The 17,176-nt window shown below is 34.4% G+C and overlaps 1 protein-coding gene across 19 annotated transcripts in view; it reads right to left on the reverse strand.

Annotated features, from left to right (window-relative positions):
- CCDC7 (coiled-coil domain containing 7) overlaps positions 1-17,176 on the reverse strand; it is a 319,203-nt gene that overhangs the window by 70,280 nt on the left and 231,747 nt on the right. For 17 of the 19 annotated variants that reach the window (XM_068560909.1, XM_068560921.1, XM_068561029.1 and 14 more), the window contains 2 exons: positions 11,606-11,722; positions 7,871-7,978 (listed from right to left, as the gene is read on the reverse strand). In XM_068560909.1, the coding sequence (XP_068417010.1) occupies positions 7,871-7,978; positions 11,606-11,722 (225 nt within the window). Of the gene's footprint in view, positions 1-7,870; positions 7,979-9,236; positions 9,290-11,605; positions 11,723-17,176 lie in introns of those variants that run through there. The other 2 variants (XM_068560965.1, XM_068561046.1) reach the window with 2 other exon arrangements.

Consider the following 17,176-nt stretch of genomic DNA (forward strand, 5'->3'; position numbering starts at 1 on the left):
TGATTTGATTTCCTTCAGATATATACCCAGATGTGTGACTGCTGGACCATATGGTAGTTCTGTTTTTAATTTTTTTTGAGGAAACTTCATACTGCTTTCCATAGTGGCTGCCTGGGAGGCAGCATTTCAAGTAGCCCTGAGAGAACTGCTCCGAGGAGGTGAGGTGGGGAGCTAGGTTATATAGAAGTTTTGTAACAAAGGGCAGGTAGTCTGAACTTCAAAAGATTATTGTTAATTAAAGAAAACCAGATGTCCCAAGTTAAGGAATTTAGCGCTTTTCTATGTATGGGAAGAGGCAAGAGTCTGGGCTCACTGAAATCATTCCTCTGATACGCACCTCAGCTATCTGGGGCCAGTGTCCTGTGTTTTCACATCCTGAGTTTCCTCAGGGCTCACTGTAGGGAGTGGCTACAGTCTGATGGCTGCTAGATGGCAGGTATTCTTTCCTTCCTGAGTTTCCTCAGGGTTCACCGGCTCACATTGGAAGGCTGCAATCGCTGATGACTGTGACATCCTATGCTTACTGATATGACAGGCAATATTCCATTTATCAATTACAATGTGTCTCCACGTGGGTCTCTTTGTAGTCATCTTACTCAGTATTGTTTGGGCCCCCTGGATCTAAATGTCTGTTTCTTTCCACAGGTTTGGTAATTGTTAGCCAGTATTACTTTGATTAAGTCTTCTGACCCTTTCTCTCTCTCTCTTCTCCTTCTGTGACTCCCATAATGCATATATTATTTCACTTTATGGTATCCCATAAGTCCCTTATGCTGTCTTCACTCCTTTTCATATTTTTTCTTTTTACTGCTCTAAGAGAATGATTTCCACTGACTTATCTTTGAGTTCACTCATCCTTTCTTCTGCTTGATCTAGTCCATTACTGAATCCCTCTACAGACTTTTTTCAGGTCAGTTAATTTATTCTTCAGCTTCATGATTTCTGTTTGATATTCCTTTATGTCTTCTAGCTTTTTGTTGAAATTCTCACTTTGTTCATACATTGCTCTCCCAACATCAGTGAGAATATTTATGATCTTTATTTTTTGAATTCTCTGTCAGGTAAATCACTTATCTCTGTTTCCTTAGGGTCAGTTTCTGGAGATTTGTCTTTTATTTGGAACATATTCCCCTGTTCTTCAGTTTCCTTAATTCTCGGTGTTGATTTCTGTGAATTACATAAAACATCTACCTCTCCCAGTCACGACAGACTGGCCTTGTGTAGTGGGTGAACCTTGCCAATCAGCCTGACTTGATCTTCTGGTTGCCCCTAAAACCTTTGTTTTTGTCCAACCTGCTGTCTTTGTTCTTAGTGGTTCCCAGGAGATTAGTTTGTGCCAAGCCTAGTCAGTGCCCCAAAGACATGGAAATTCCCCCATACCCATTCATGCTTTTGGATGACTACTAACTGCCTTCCCCTTTACCTTATCAATACAGGCTAACTGGAAGCCCAACCATCAGGCTGAGGCTGGGAAAGTTAGAATATTAGAAATATAGCTGCTCCTATCAGGGAGAAACTGGGAGCTGAGGGGTTTTGCCTACTCATTCTGTGCTGATCTAGAGAGACTAGGCACTGAGAGTTCTTTTGTACCTATATATAGCTTCATCTTTGATCTCTCTGGGCCTAGGGGACTCAGAAATGTCAAGCCCCATCAGCTCCCAGAGCTAGGTGACTTAGGTGACAATCCCTTGGGTGGCAGACATATAAGTTGGGATGTTAGACATCTCCTTTCAGAAAGAAGCTAGAGACTAGGTTTTAACCCTGAGATGAGCCATGGGAAGGCACAGGGAGTCCCCATGTACCCATTCCAGCCTCCAGAGGACTACTAATTAGTTTAATGTGGTTGTGGGAAACTCACAAAAGCCAAACACTGTTGGTTCTTAGAGCTAGGTGATTTGGGGGCCCACACCCTGGGTGGCAGCTGTAAAAATTGGGGCACTACATGTGTGAACAAGTTCCTTTTAAGGAGAAGCTGGAGACTTAGTTTTACTGTTAGAGTAACCTGCAGGGAGAATGTAGGGGAAATGCCCACAAGCTCTTTCAGGTTCCCAGGAGGATCCTAATCAGCTCCCAGATGAGAAGCTGATTAGAAGCTTGACCTTCAGGCAGCAGCTGGGAAAGAATGCAGCCAAATCTCTTCCAGGAAGAAACTGAAAGCCTTGCATTTTTGCCTGTTCCTTCTGTACTGAGCCCAGGAGGACAGCTGTGTGAAGTGCTCATGCACCCACTTCAAAATGGCCCCCTTTTAAAATTTGCTCCTGAAGAACTTATGAATTCTGAGCCCCACTGGCTCTCCAAGCTAGGTAATTTGGGAGCCAGGCACTTGGGTGGCAGCGCTACAAGCTAGGGTTCTAGATGTGTGATCCAGACCCTTTGCTCCCTCCAGTTGTTCCCTCCGAGTTGTAAGTGTCTGTGCCAGGGGTGGGGTTTATAGCATGAGCTGTCTCAGCTTTTCCTAATTGTTTCAATGTGGGTGTTTTCTCAGTTGACTGATGTACAGGAGTCACTCAACTAGTTACTAGATTTCTTCCAAAGGGAATTCATGTGTATGTAGGTTTGTATTCAGTGAAATCTCTGGGAGGAGGGAAAGTAATGAGCCTCCTATTCTGCCATCTTGCTGATGTTCCCTTATCTCCATCCCTTTATTTTAAATCTACGTGTGTCATTATATTTAATGTGGGTTGCTCATAAACAACATATAGTTGGATCTTTTTTTCAAACCGCTCTGACATTTCTGTCTTTTAATTAGTGTATTTAGACCATTAACACTTAAAGTGATTATTGTTATAGATGGATTAATATCTACCATATTTGTTACTGCTTTCTATGCAGGCCCATGTTCTGTTTCTCTTTTAAAATATTACATTTTCCCTCTTCTTATCAATTATACTTCTTTTTTTATATTTTTAAGTGGTTTCCCTAGAGTTTGAAGTGTACTTCTACAACTAATCCAAGTCCATTTTCAAATAACACTATAGCACTTCATGGGTAGTCAGGAACCTTGTAATAGAAATTATTCATAAGCAATAATTTTCCCAATATATTGCTGCTATTATGATTTTGAGCAAAATTTTATCTGTTAGATCAATTAAGAAGAAAAAAATGAAAAATTTTATTTTACCCTCACTTCTTACATCTCTAATTCTCTTCCTTTATTTATGTAGATCTGAGTTTCTGACTGATACATTTTTTCTTTTCCTTGAAAAAAAGTTCTTGCAAGTCAGTTCTACTGGCAACAAACTTACTCACTTTTTGCTTGACCCAGATAGTCTTTATTTTTTCTTCTTTTTAAGTATAATTTTGCTGTATAAAAATTTTAGGTTGGTGAGGTTTTTTGTTTGTTTGTTTGCTTTGAACACATTAAGTATTTCACTCCATTCTCTTCTTGCTTGCATGGTTTTTGAAGAGAAGTCCTACGTAATTTTTTACCTGTTCCTCCACAGTTAAGGTGGGTTTTTCTCCCTCTGGCTTCTTTCCAAATTTTCTCTTTGTCTTTGATTTTCTGCAATTTAAATATGTCTAGGTATAGACTTTTTGGTATATATCCTGCTTCATGTTCTCTGAGCTTTCTCTACCTGTGGTTTGGTTTCTGTTATTAATTTTTGAAAATTCTCAGCCTATATTACTTCAAATATTTATTTTTCCCTCCATGTCTCCTTATTCTACATTTGGTATTCCCATTACAAGTATGTTATACCTTTGATTTTTGACAGTTTTTAAAATACTGTTCCACGTTTTTCATTATTTTTCTCTTTGCCTTTCAGTTTGGGAAGTTTCTATTGCTGTATCTTCAAGTTCACTGATTCTTTCTTTGGCTGTGTCCAGTCTACTATGGAGCCCATCAAAGGCATTCTTAATTTCTCTTATAGTGCTTTTGATTTATAACATTTCATTTTGATTATTTCTTAGAGGTTTAATCTCTGCATACATTATGTATATGTTCTTTCATGTAGTCTACTTTTTCACTAGGGCCCTTATTATATTATAGTTATTTTAAATTCCCAGTTTGATAATTCCAAAATTTCTGCCATATCTGCATCTGGTCTTGATGCTTGCTTTGTGTCTTCAGCCTGTGTGTTTTGCTCTTTTATCATGCCTTATAATTTTTTGTTTAAAGCTAGACATGATGTATCAGGTAAAAGAACTTAAGTATATACGGTTTTATTATGATGTTTTATGTTCATCTGGAGAGGAGTTAGACTGTGTTTTCTGTTTTATTGTAGCTGGTGTCACAGGCTAAAATTTCCTTTATTTTCCTTTTTTGGTCTCCCCTATTGTCTTTGGCTTTCCCTAGAAAATATTTCTTTAATGGAAGCTGATAATTGCAGTTTTTCCATCTGTAACCCCCTATTATCCATGGGCCTTGGTGAAGTGGTGGTAAGGTATGAGGGAGCAGAAAAGCATTATATAATCCTATGATTAGATCTCGGTCTTTTATTGGCAGTCTCCTCTGGTCTGTGACTTTCACAATTGCTTCTCAGCTTGTTTCCCCCAGAAACGAGATTCTTGATCCTTTTAGATTCTTGATTCTTCAAGATTCTTTAGACAGAAAGGCTAAAGGGGGCTGGACTTGGATATCTCCCTTCCCCAATGTTGAAAGTCCAAGAGGCTGGAGTTTGGAATTTCCTTTACCTCACATCTGTTAGGTTCTAGTAAAGTAGTTTTTCTTGAAGGCAGGACTTTAAGAAGAATGCTATTGGTGTATTTCAAATGTTTACTTTTCTCCTCCCTTTGCTGAAAGCATGAGCAGATTTTATTTCTGATACTCAGCTAAGGTACCTGGTAGGGCTCCTGGAAGCAAATTTCATGAAAGTGTATGGCATATCCAAGGCTGTGTCCTAGAACTTTATTGCTCAACCTAGTTCATGTTCAGTTTCTGGCAATTATTCAATTATTCTTAAGTTTTCCTACTAATTGCTGGCTCCAGTGTTGGTTTCTATTCCCAGGAATATGTAATTTTCAGTATTCATCTATCTCCACAGATTGAGAGTGGCAGTTTGCCCTGTGACTTCAATTCTCTGATGGGCTAAGAAGAGTTGTTGACTTTCAGTTTTTTCAGCTTTTTTTGGTTTGGAGTGCAGAAGTGAGGACTTCCACGTTCTTCACATGTTAAAGTGGAAGAGAGAAGTCTTGCATATCTTTAAAAAATAACTATTCCTAGAATTTTAATTTGTTTTGGTGCTAATACAAAATTTCATCGTTCCTAAAAAATGTTCATTTTCTAATTTTGTGTTCTTAGTATATAGAAATAAAACTGGGTTTTATACATTTTTACTTTATATTCAGTAATTTAAATAAATCCAGTTGATTAAGAGTTTATCTGTAGACTACAGATTCTTTTAGATTACATACCTGCACAGTTACATCATCTGCAATTTATGAGTTTTATTTCTTTCTTTGAATGCTTACAAGTTTTATTATTAATTTTTTGTAATAACTATGGTTGCCAGTACAAAAATGAGTAGAAATAGTGATAACACACATTTATCTCATTCCCAATATTGGAGGAAATATTTTACTATAAAATTGCTGAAATTCTTTTGTATTTTTTAAAGATACAAATGTCAAATAAGGAAATATTATGAAGAGTGTTTTATTGAGAGTTAATGATTTTTTTTCTTTATTCAATAAATATAATGCTTTTTATTCCTGTAAAATTGGCAGTAATGTTCCCAATTTCTATTCTGATTTAATAGCGTGAGTCTTCTTTCTTTTTTCTTCATCAGTCTAGTTAAAGTTTTGTCAATTTTGTTGATCTAATGTGAGTCTCTCATGGATAGCATATAGTTGGATTTTTTTTTTTATCCATTCTGTCAATCTCTGCCTTTTGTTTAGAAAGTTTAATCCATTTACATTTAAGGGACTTATTTATGCCATTTTGCTATTTGTTTTCTGTATTTCTTATATTATTTTTGTTCCTCATTTCCTCTAATACTGCCTTCTTTTGTGTTCAATTAATTTTTTTTTTTTTTTTTTTCGCTGTGCCATGCAGCATGTGGGATCTTAGTTCCCCAACCAGGGATCAAACCCATGCCCCCTGCATTGGAAGCACAGATTCTTAACCACTGGACTGCCAGCGAAGTTTGTCAATTGATTTTTTTAAGGGACTAGTTTTGTTTCCTTTCTCATTTCCTTTGTGTATATTCTACAGATATTTTCTTTTTGGTTACCAAGAGGACTATGTATAACATCTTAAAAGTTATAAAAAATCTAGTTTAAATTGATGCCAATTAACTTCAATAACATCCAAAAGCTGTACTCCTATATGGCTCAATCCCTCTCTTTTTGATACTGATGTTATGAATCGTAACTTTATACACTGTGTGCCCAATAACATAGACTTATAATTATTTTTCTTTAAACTATTATATAAAATTAAAAGTAGAGCTCCAAACTAAAATTACAATAATACTGGCTTTTATATTTGCCATGTACTTACCTATACCGTAGATCTTTCTTTCTCCATACAGCTTCAACGTACTGTCTAACATCCTTTCACGTCAACCTCAGGGATTTCCTTTAGCATTTTCTATAGAGCAGGTCTAGTGGTAATCCCTTCAATGCTAGGAGTGCTCCTATTCTTTGTAGTTTTTTTTGTGCTGGGCACTGCTTCACATTTCCACAAAATTTTCTTACCAGTTTGAAGATGGCTTTTTCTTAATTGGGCATTTCTCTTGGTTACTGTAAACATTTCACTGTTTCCCAATGCTCTGACAAAGTTGGTTCTGATGGCTTTCTGCTTTTTTCTTTTCTTTTTCTTTTTTTTAATGTTTCTGTCAGGGAGCAAGAGCTTAGGGCCTCCTAGTCTGCCATTTTGCTGACATCTGCTTTAAAGTGGTTGTTTGGAAGCTGCTACAGAACACTTAAATTTATCTTATTGCAAAGTACTTAAGTACTTAGTCCTTTGGCCACACCAGCTTTAGCATAGGTTTTTTTTTTGGCCGTGCTGTATGGCTTGTGGGATTTCAGTTCTCTGAACAGGGACTGAACCCAGGCCATGGCAGTGAAAGCCCTGAATCCTAATCACTAGGCCACCAGGGAATTCCCTAGCATAGGTTTTTTAACTATTAGAAATTTGCCAACTTTGTGATAGGAAGATCACAAAGCAGCCATATTGCCTATCTAGTGATAGTTCCATTTTTTCATTGTCTTGTTATCATAAAAGATGATATAAGTAACGAAAATTGTGTTCTCTGAGGAACTGATAATATAGCATCTAGTCTATGTCATGAAAATTCATAATGTAGGGAAAAGCCTATATATATTTTTTCATGAGCAGATAAACTCTTAAGCATTACCTAATTAATGTTTGTTTGGTGGAGTAATGAGCACATGATAAATTCTTTTAAAGATACATATTAATTGATATATCAATTGATTAATAAAATAATGAAATTATTACAGTTGTCCCTCGGTATCTGCAGGGGATTAGTCCCAGGATCCCCTGTGGATGCCAAAACCTGAAGATGCTCAAGTCTCTTGTATAAAACAGTGTAATATTTTCCTATAACCTATGCACATTCTCCTGTATACTTTAAATCATCTCTAGATTACTTATAATACCTAATACAATGTAAATGCTATATAAATACCTATAAGTGCTATGTAGATAGTTGCCAGTGCATGGAAAATTCAAGTTTTGCTTTTTGGAACTTTCTGAAAATTTCTTTTCAGAATATTTTTGATCTGTGGTCAAGTGAATCTGTAGATGTGAAACCCATGGAATCAGAGGGCCAACTGTATTAAATTGAAAAAGGTTGTCCTATGTTTGAATTTCTTGTTTTCTTTTAATAAGTGTACTACACAGTTGAAATACTTTAACTCTTAGAAAGTGTTCTACTGTGTGCAAACATTATAAATCTCTACTTACCTACCACTTTGTTTAAACCTAATTGAAATATTAGGTCATTAACTGATGGATTCACTGCTGGAAGATTTTCTGCTGTATCTGGATGTTCTGAGGCTGCTTCATTTTTAACTGTAATAATAATAGATTGCCAGATTAGTTGATTTAAAACTAACATTTTGTTGGGGTAAAATATAAAGTTAATTAGAGCGATATTACCGTATAATTATTTAATCTTGTTTAATTAACAATTTAACATACTGCTTATTCAATTAAATACAAATATGTCTAAAAATTTTTTTAAATTTACTAGCTACTAGTTGCCAGATATTATTATATCTGTACTTTTCAAATATTATCTCATTTAATCCTCACAAGAATTCTAGGAAGTAGGTATTTTTATTCTCATTTAACAGATGAGGAAAACAGAGCTTAGAGAGGTTATGCATATTTTGGAAGGTCACATACTTACTAAGCGCAAAAGTTTGAAATGAATTTTGTTCCTTTAGACTCTAAAACCTACACTCTAGCTAGTAAACTCAAATGTCTACTGGGACTGAGTATGTAATATGAGTGAAATAAACCTGATGATGTTTGGAGTGGCATGAATAGCAGAAATGAAATGCAGAGTACAGGCATACCTCATTTCATTGTGCTTCACCTTTATTGCACTTTGCAGATACTGCGTTTTTCACAAATTGAAGGTGTGTGGCAACTGTGCATGGAGCAAATCTATCAGTGCCATTTTTTTAACAGCATTTGCTTACTTCATGTCTCTGTGTCACATTTTGGTAATTCTGGCAATACTTCAAATGTTTTCATTTTTATTATATTTGTTATGGTGATCTGTGATCAGTGACCTTTGATGTTACTATTGCAAAAAGATTACAATTCGCTGAAGACACAGATGATCGTTAGCATTTTTTAGCAATAAGGTATTTTTAAATTAAGGTATGTACATTTTTTTAGACATAATGCTACTGTACACTTAATAGACTACAGTATAGTGTAAACACAACTTCTGTATGTACTGGAAAACCAAAAAATTTGTGTGACTCAATTTATTGTGATATTCACTTTATTGCAGAGGTCTGGACCGAACCCACAATATCTCTGAGGTATGCCTGTACATATTTTATATAAAGCTATTACTCCCACTGATTGTTACAAATGTAGGTCTGAGGTTCCTGGGTCATCTAAATTTGCAAGAGAACCTAGAAAGGTAGTTAGTTATAAGAACTCCAAGATTTAAAAATATCTGCAAGTAATTTAAAAGTTTTAAGCATGTTCGTAGGATAAAACAAATCATCAATTATTGCCACAAGAGAATTACCTAACCTGGGAAAGGATTAATTCTAACACGTGGGTGGGATTTGAAAGCCAACAACTGGTTATATTTCTTTGGAAAACATCATCCTTTATCCACCAATATATCTCTATCATCTAGGAACAGAAATAAGATTTAAAATCTAGATGAAATTGGTACTTTCAAAAGAAAAAAAAAAAAGCAAGATATGCCAGGAAAAAAATGGAAAGAACAATTAAAAATTAAAATGTGCAATTAAATTAATCACTTTTGAAAACTGCCAAGAACAAATATTTTCATGGGTAGAATTCTTCATAAATCTTAAAGGATTAAATCCTATGCTATAGCACATAAAAATGGAATTTTCTATTTCTTTTACAAGGTCAAAAATACAGTAGTCCCCCCTTATCTGCAGTTTCAGTTATCCGTGGTCAACCCTGGCCCAAAAATGTTAAACAGAAAATTCCAGAAATAAACAATTAATAAGTTTCAAATTGCGTGCTGTTCTGAGTAGGGTAATGAACTCTTACACTGTCCTGCTCTGTCCTGCCTGGGACATGAATCACCCCTTTGTCCAGCGTATCCATGCTGTGTATCCTGCCCATTAGACACTTAGTAGCTATCTTGGTTATCAGATCGAGCGTCATAGTATTGCAGTGTTTATGTTATAGTAACCCTTATTATACTAATAATGACCTATTGACCATCAAATAAATTATGGACAGGAAACACAGGAAAAGACACAGTATATACAGGGTTCAGTACTATCTGCTGGTTCTCAGGCATCCATTGTTTTAAAGTATTTCATATAATTCCTACAATTATTTTGTGAGGTACATACTATTATTAGCCCTATTTTTCAGATGAAGAAACTGAAACATGGAGAGATTAACTAGCTTACACAGTTAGTAAGAGACAGAGGTAGGCACCAAAGACAGGCAGTCTATTTCCAGCATCCGTACTTTTAAACACTACCCCTACCATTACCTCTCATAAGAAGATAGGCATCTCCTAATGGAAACAACACAAATATTCATCCACAGGAGAATGGGCAACTTAATTATAATATATTCATAAACCAGGTCAATATACAGCAATAAAAATAAATGAATAAGAACTAAAATTATCAACAGTGATCTTGAACCAAAAAAGCAAGTTGCTTAAGAAAGCATACAGCATACTACAAATAAAACAATAGCATAAATCCTTTACAGATGAAAACATACCTAACAAAAGTATAAAGAAATACATATGGTAATGATAAACATCAAATTCAGAACAGAAGGAGGCAATAATCTGAGAGGAATAGAGAGGGTCGGACTTAGTATTTAACGTGTATTATATTTATTAAACTGGGAAACAGACACACAAGTGTTCATTACATTAATTCTTATTATACCTTTCTATATTTCAAAATAAATTAAAAGTAACAGAAACAACCTAAAACACCTAGGTTTTATTTGGTTCTTTTTTTTATCACTTGAAAATATTCTTTTTTTAAAATTAATTTTTATTGGAGTATAGTTGCTTTACAATTTTGTGTTAGTTTCTACTGTATAGCAAAATGAATCAGTTATACACAGACATATATCCCCTCCTTTTTGGATTTCCTTTCGATTTAGGTCACCACAGTGCATTAAGTAGAGCTTCCTGTGCTACACAGTATGTTCTCATTCCTTATCTATTTTATACATAGCATCAATAGTGTAGATATGTCAATCCCAATCTTCCAATTAAGAAGCACAAAGATAAACCAAATCTTCTGTTACTCCAAATAAAAAATTTCCAATCTTTCTAATAATGCCCATTTTTCCTCAAATCCATTTTTTAAGCAAACAGAAAAAATAAACAGATACATAAATTTATTTAAAATATACAACAAAAAATACACTAATATCAAAGAACTGTAGTAGAAAATATATAATGATATCAAGAGTAAGATCCAATAGATAAAAAACAAATGTTGCTTTTCTCTTCTTGAAACCATATAACAATATAAAGAATAGGTCTACTAGATAATAACAAATATTTTTAGCAGATAATGTACTTGATAAGATTTGAAATGTGAATGCTGGGTAAACATCATACTTTTAAAAATGAAATAACTGTAATAGCTCCATAAGATTCCTAGAAAAGCATCTCCTAAATTTGTTCTCTATGAAACACTACTCCATAAAAAGAGAAAGGCAGGGTTTCTTGCTCAATAAATTTAAGAAATACAGTATAATAATTAGAATATTAAAGACTACAAGAAGGAATGGGGGGTGCTAATATCATTACAACATTTATTAGTTCTGCAGAATTCCAATTTTTGTTAAATTGTGTTCTAAAATATCTAACCTAAGGAAAAAATTCACCTATAAAACATTAATTGATGCACATTTAAAATATATTTTAAATTGTCAAGTATTTTATGATGACTTTTAAAATATGTTTATCAATATCATTCATACCTCTCAATTTTTGAGACTCATAAACTCCACTTGTTTGAATTTTATCCTTGTATCCTTTAGCTAGTACTAGATCTTCAAGTATAAAATTCTCATCTGAGAGTTCATCCACATCTTGATCTACCAAGATGAAGAAAACTTTCAGTAAACTAAATACAGAAACACTACTGAAAGCCACATACTATGGCTTAATTCCAAGAAGATTATAATGTTTGGAGGTTAGGAAGATATTCTTAAATCAAGTAAGAAGAGAAAAATGATTACTCAATAAATGTCAGAAGTTCATTTAATAGATTTCAACATCTACTCTTGATAAAACTCTGTGAAAAATTAGAACTATAGCTTTACTCCTAGACATTACTCTCTTAATATAGAATATATTTCTGTCTCAATCCAACAGATAACACCTTGATTTATGGTGAAGCACCAAAAATATTCTTATTAAAATTATAAACAAAACCAGAATGTGAATCATTATCATTTTAACAATTACCTAGTTCTGGTAAATATGAAACTATAGAATAAAAGGTAGGGAAGAAGCTCCTTGACACTGGTGATGGCAATGATTTTTTTTTTTAAATATATGACACCAAAAGCACAAACAACAAAAGAAAAAAACTCAACAAATGGGACTACATCAAAGTTAAAACCTTCTGCACAGTAAAAGAAACAATTAATATAGTGAAAAGGCAATCTTTGGAATGGGAGAAAATTTTGGAAACCATGTATCAGATAAAGGGTTAATATCTAAAATATATAAAGAATTCATACAGCCTAATAACAAAAAACCAAACCATCCAATTGCAAAATCGGCAGAGAACTAAAGAGTTATTTTTCTAACAAAGACAACCGGACTTTCCCTGGTGACGCAGTGGTTAAGAATCCGCCTGCCAATGCAGGGGACACAGGTTCGACCCCTGGTCTGGGAAGATCCCACATGCCCCGGAGCAACTAAGCCCGTGCGCCACAACTACTGAGCCTGCACTCTAGAGTCCACGAGCCACAAATACTGAGCCCACACGCTGCAACTACTTAAGCCCGTGCACCTAGAGCCCATGCTCTGCAACAGAAGCCACTGCAATGAGAAGCCCGTGTACTGCAACGAAGAGTAGCCCCCACTTGCTGAAACTAGAGAAAGTCCGTGTGCAGCAATGAAGACCCAACGCAACCAAAAATAAAATAAATTAAAATAAATAAATTAATTTAAATAAATAAGACAACCAAATGGCCAACAAATATGTGAAAAGATGATCAACAATATTAATTATCAGAGAAATGCAAATCAAAGCTACAATGAGATATCATCTCACACATGTTGGGATGGCTATCATCAAGAGGACAAGAGATACAAATGCTGGCAAAAATATAATGAAAAGGGAATCTCTGTACACTGCTAGTGGGAATGTAAATTGGTCTGCCCACCATGGAAAACAATATGGAGGTTCCTCAAAAAATTAAAAATAGATCTACCATCTGATCCATCAATTCTGCTTCTAAGTACATACCCAAAGGAAATAAATACAGGATTTTGAGAAGATATATGCACTTGTATTTTTATTGAAGCATTATTCACAACAGGAAGATATGGACACATCCTAAGAGTCCATCAATGGATGTGGATAAAGAAGATGTGGTGTATATATATACAATGGAGTATTATTCAGCCATGTGAAAGGAGGACACCCTGCCATTTGAGACGACATGTATGAATCATGACTACATTATGCTAAGAGAAATAAGTCATACAGAGAAAGGAAAATACAGTATGACATCATTTACATGTGGAATCTAAAAATGCAAAACTTGTAAAAACAGAGAAAGAAATTGTGGTTAACCACAGGACACGGGGTGGGGTGATAGAACCAATGTTGTTTAAGAGTACAAACGTGAGTAGTAAATAGAGATCTAATGCATAGTACAACGAATATAGACAATATTGTACTAAAATCATCAAACTTGCTAATAGGCTAGAACTTAATTATTCCAACCAATAAAATGAAAGAATAATTAGGTAATGTGATACAGGTGCTAATTATCACTACAATGGCAATCATATAACAATATATAAATGTATCAAATTAACATGTTGCACACCTTAAATTTACATGTTTCATGTCAAATGTACAATAAATTAAAAACGAAAAAATGTGTACATGAAAGGCCGCTAAATCATAAATAATAGAGTTTAAATCATACAGGATGTTGAAATGTTAAAATAATAGTAGTGAGAGGACTTCTATTTCTTGTATGACATGTAAAGAGCTTGGAAGTCACTACTTCCACTCTCACAATAAGAAAAAAGCTTAGCAAACTTTTTAAATTAAACATTCTTTTTCTTATCAAAGTCAAGGCAAAATGCTGCCCCCCAAAACTGGAGAGAGAGGTGGATAAAAGCAGCACAGTTTATTGGCAGCTGAACCCCAGCAGCAGAAGCCCACTACTGAAGTCAGGACTAGTAGGAACACTTAAACTGTGATTGATGAATTGCTGAAAGTTCAGTATATACTAGCTTGAATCTTACTGGTACCCCCATGTTACTATGAGTTTCATGTCTAGGAAACCCAACCACGTTCTCAGGATGAAGATCAGAGGAAAACTGCCACATGCTTCCAACAGGGGGAGGGGAAAGTAACTGTTTTTAAACATGCCCAGAGCTTTCTGTTCTCCTTAACAAAAGACTGCCCTCAAGGGAAACTATTTTACCAGAGCTTAACCAAACCACGGTTTACCAGAACCTAACAGACCTTAGGGAAGGGAAATATTCAACATGGGGGTGAGCAGATATAAAATTTCAGCCCCTTCTAGCCTTCCTGTCTTACCAAACAATTAGGAGAGACATGAGAAACACTTGTGAAGGTGGAAACCTAGAGACACAGGCTTACTAAAAGACTGAGACCTAATCAGAGGATTACAGAATGCTTCCCCTTCCCTGACACCTTACCACCACATTAATAAGCCTCCTATATAATTGCAAGTTACAGCTAAAAGGACAGCAAGCCTCAGACCTTATTTAAGGAATCTAAAGGGAAACCCAAAGATATCAGGGGAGACCAAAAAAAGGACAATATAGGAACTTTTAGCATCTGACACCTACAGCTACAGTATACAAAAAATACAGCCTAATACCTAGCCAGATAAACAAGAAGCCTCACACTAAAGGCCTATATAAGCCTCAGTTCCTTTTACCCAATACATCATGTCTAAATTTCAACAACAACAACAAAAATGCAAGACATGCTAAAAGTAAAAACCTAGTCTGAAGAGTATGAGCACCAGACTCACATGACAGAGATCTTAGATTTATCATACTGTGTATGTGAAGTAATTATGGCTAATATGCTAACAGCTCTCATGGAAAAAGAGACAGTATGCAAGAACAGAAGAGTTATATAAGCAGAAATCTGGAATCTCTAAGAAAAAATCAAAAGGAAATGTTAGAAATCAAAAACACTGCAACAAAAATGTAGAATTTCTTTGATGTGCTCATCAGTAGATTGGATACAGTCAAGGAAAGACTCAGTGAGCTTGAAGATATGACATTAGGAACTTCCCAAATTGAAAAGAGAAAATAAATGGAAAAAAATGAACAAAATATCAGAGATCTTTTGGACAATAATAAAAGGTGTAATATACACATAATGAGGACATCAGAAGGAGAACAATGAAACAGAATAAATATTTAAATAATGGCTGAGAGTTTTCCAAAAATAATAACAGACATCAAATCAATGATCATAGGAACTCACAGAACACCAAAAAGGATAAATACCAAAAAAAGCTACACCTATTCATATCATATTCAAATTGCAGAAAATCAAAGACAAAGAGAAAATCTTGAAAGACTCCAGAGAAAAACAAAAACAAAACACAAATATACCTTATCTATAGAGGGACAAGGATAAAAATATCTTACACTTCTCATCAAACTAAGCTAGCAAGAAGAGAATGGAGAGAAATATTTAAAGTATTGAAAGAAAAAAATCAACCAACCTAGAATTTTGCATCCAGAAAAATTATCCTTCAAAACTTGAGATATAATGACTTCCTCAGATTTAAAAAAAAAAAAAAAAAAAAAAAAAAAAAAAGGAATTTGTTGCCAGTAGGCCTGCAGTGAAAGAAAATGATAAAAGAAGTTCTTCAGAGTGAAGGAATAGGATACAGATCAGAAACCTAGATCTATATAAAGAGAATGGCATTAGAGAAGAAATAAATGAAGGTAAAATAAACTTTTCTTACTCTTAGTTGATATAACAGATAACAGTTTATTCATAATAATAATAGAAACAATGTATTCAGTGATTATAGCTTATAGGTAAGTGAAATGAATGACAACAATGCTATAAGTGACAGGAGGAAGGAATTGGGATTACAGTGTTATCAGATACCTGCACTACCCATGAAGTGGCATAGTGTTATTTGAAAGTACCCTTAGATTAGTGGTAAATGTATACTGCAAATTTTAAGACAATCACTAAAAATTTTTTTAAAGAAATATAATTGATATGCTAAGAAAGAAAAGGATACGGAATCATATTAAACATGTAGTTAAAGCCAGAGAAGGTAGGAAAAGAGTGGAAGGTGAAAAATAAAGTACTAGGGCATTGAAGAGAAAATAGTTACAAATATGATTAATATTAAATGAAATACCAATAATCACTTTAAATGTGAATGGTCTATCAATTAAAAGACAGAGACTGTCAGAGTGATTAAATAAACTAACCCAACTATAAGCTGTCAACAAGAAACTCATTTTAAATATAAAGGTAAAGTAGACTGAAAATAAAGGGATGGAGAAAAGTGTATCATGCTAATACTAATTAAAGCCAGAGAAGCTATATTAATCTGACAAAGCAGACTTCAGAGCAAGGAAATTACCAGGGATAAAGAGAGCACTACATAATAATAAAGGGGTCAATAGCTAAGAAAACATAACAATCTTTAATGAGTATGCACCTAACAACAGAGCAACAAAATATCAATACACGAGGCAAAAACAGAACTGCAAGGAGAAACAGACAAATCTACTTTTATACTTGCAGCTTGCAATACCATCTTATCAGTAACGGACAGATACAACAGGCTGAAAATCCATACCTTAACAAATTTTAAAGAATAGAAATCATATGAAGTATACTCTCAGATCACAATAGATTTAAACTATATTACTCTAATGCCAAAACTAGACAAAGAAATATCTCTCACAAATAAGATGCAAAAATCCTCCACAAAATATTAACAAATTGAGTGAAACAATGTATAAAAATAATTATATATGATGACCAAGGAGGATTTATTCCAGGTATGCAATTCTGACTCAATATTTGGAAATCAATTAACGTAACTCAACAGACTAAAGAAAAAATCATTTGATCAATCAGAAATGCAGAAAAATTATTCAAAAAAATCCAAAATCCATTCATGATAAAACTGTCAGCAAACCAAGAATAGTGCGAACTTCCTCAATTTGATAAAGGGCATCTACAAAGAAACCAATAGATAACATCACATTTAATGGTAAGAAACTAAATGCTGTCATCCTTGGATTAGGAATACATCAAGGATGTTTCTTCTCAC

Source organism: Eschrichtius robustus, chromosome 1 (genome assembly GCF_028021215.1).
Source record: "Eschrichtius robustus isolate mEscRob2 chromosome 1, mEscRob2.pri, whole genome shotgun sequence".
NCBI classification, from domain to species: domain Eukaryota; kingdom Metazoa; phylum Chordata; class Mammalia; order Artiodactyla; family Eschrichtiidae; genus Eschrichtius; species Eschrichtius robustus.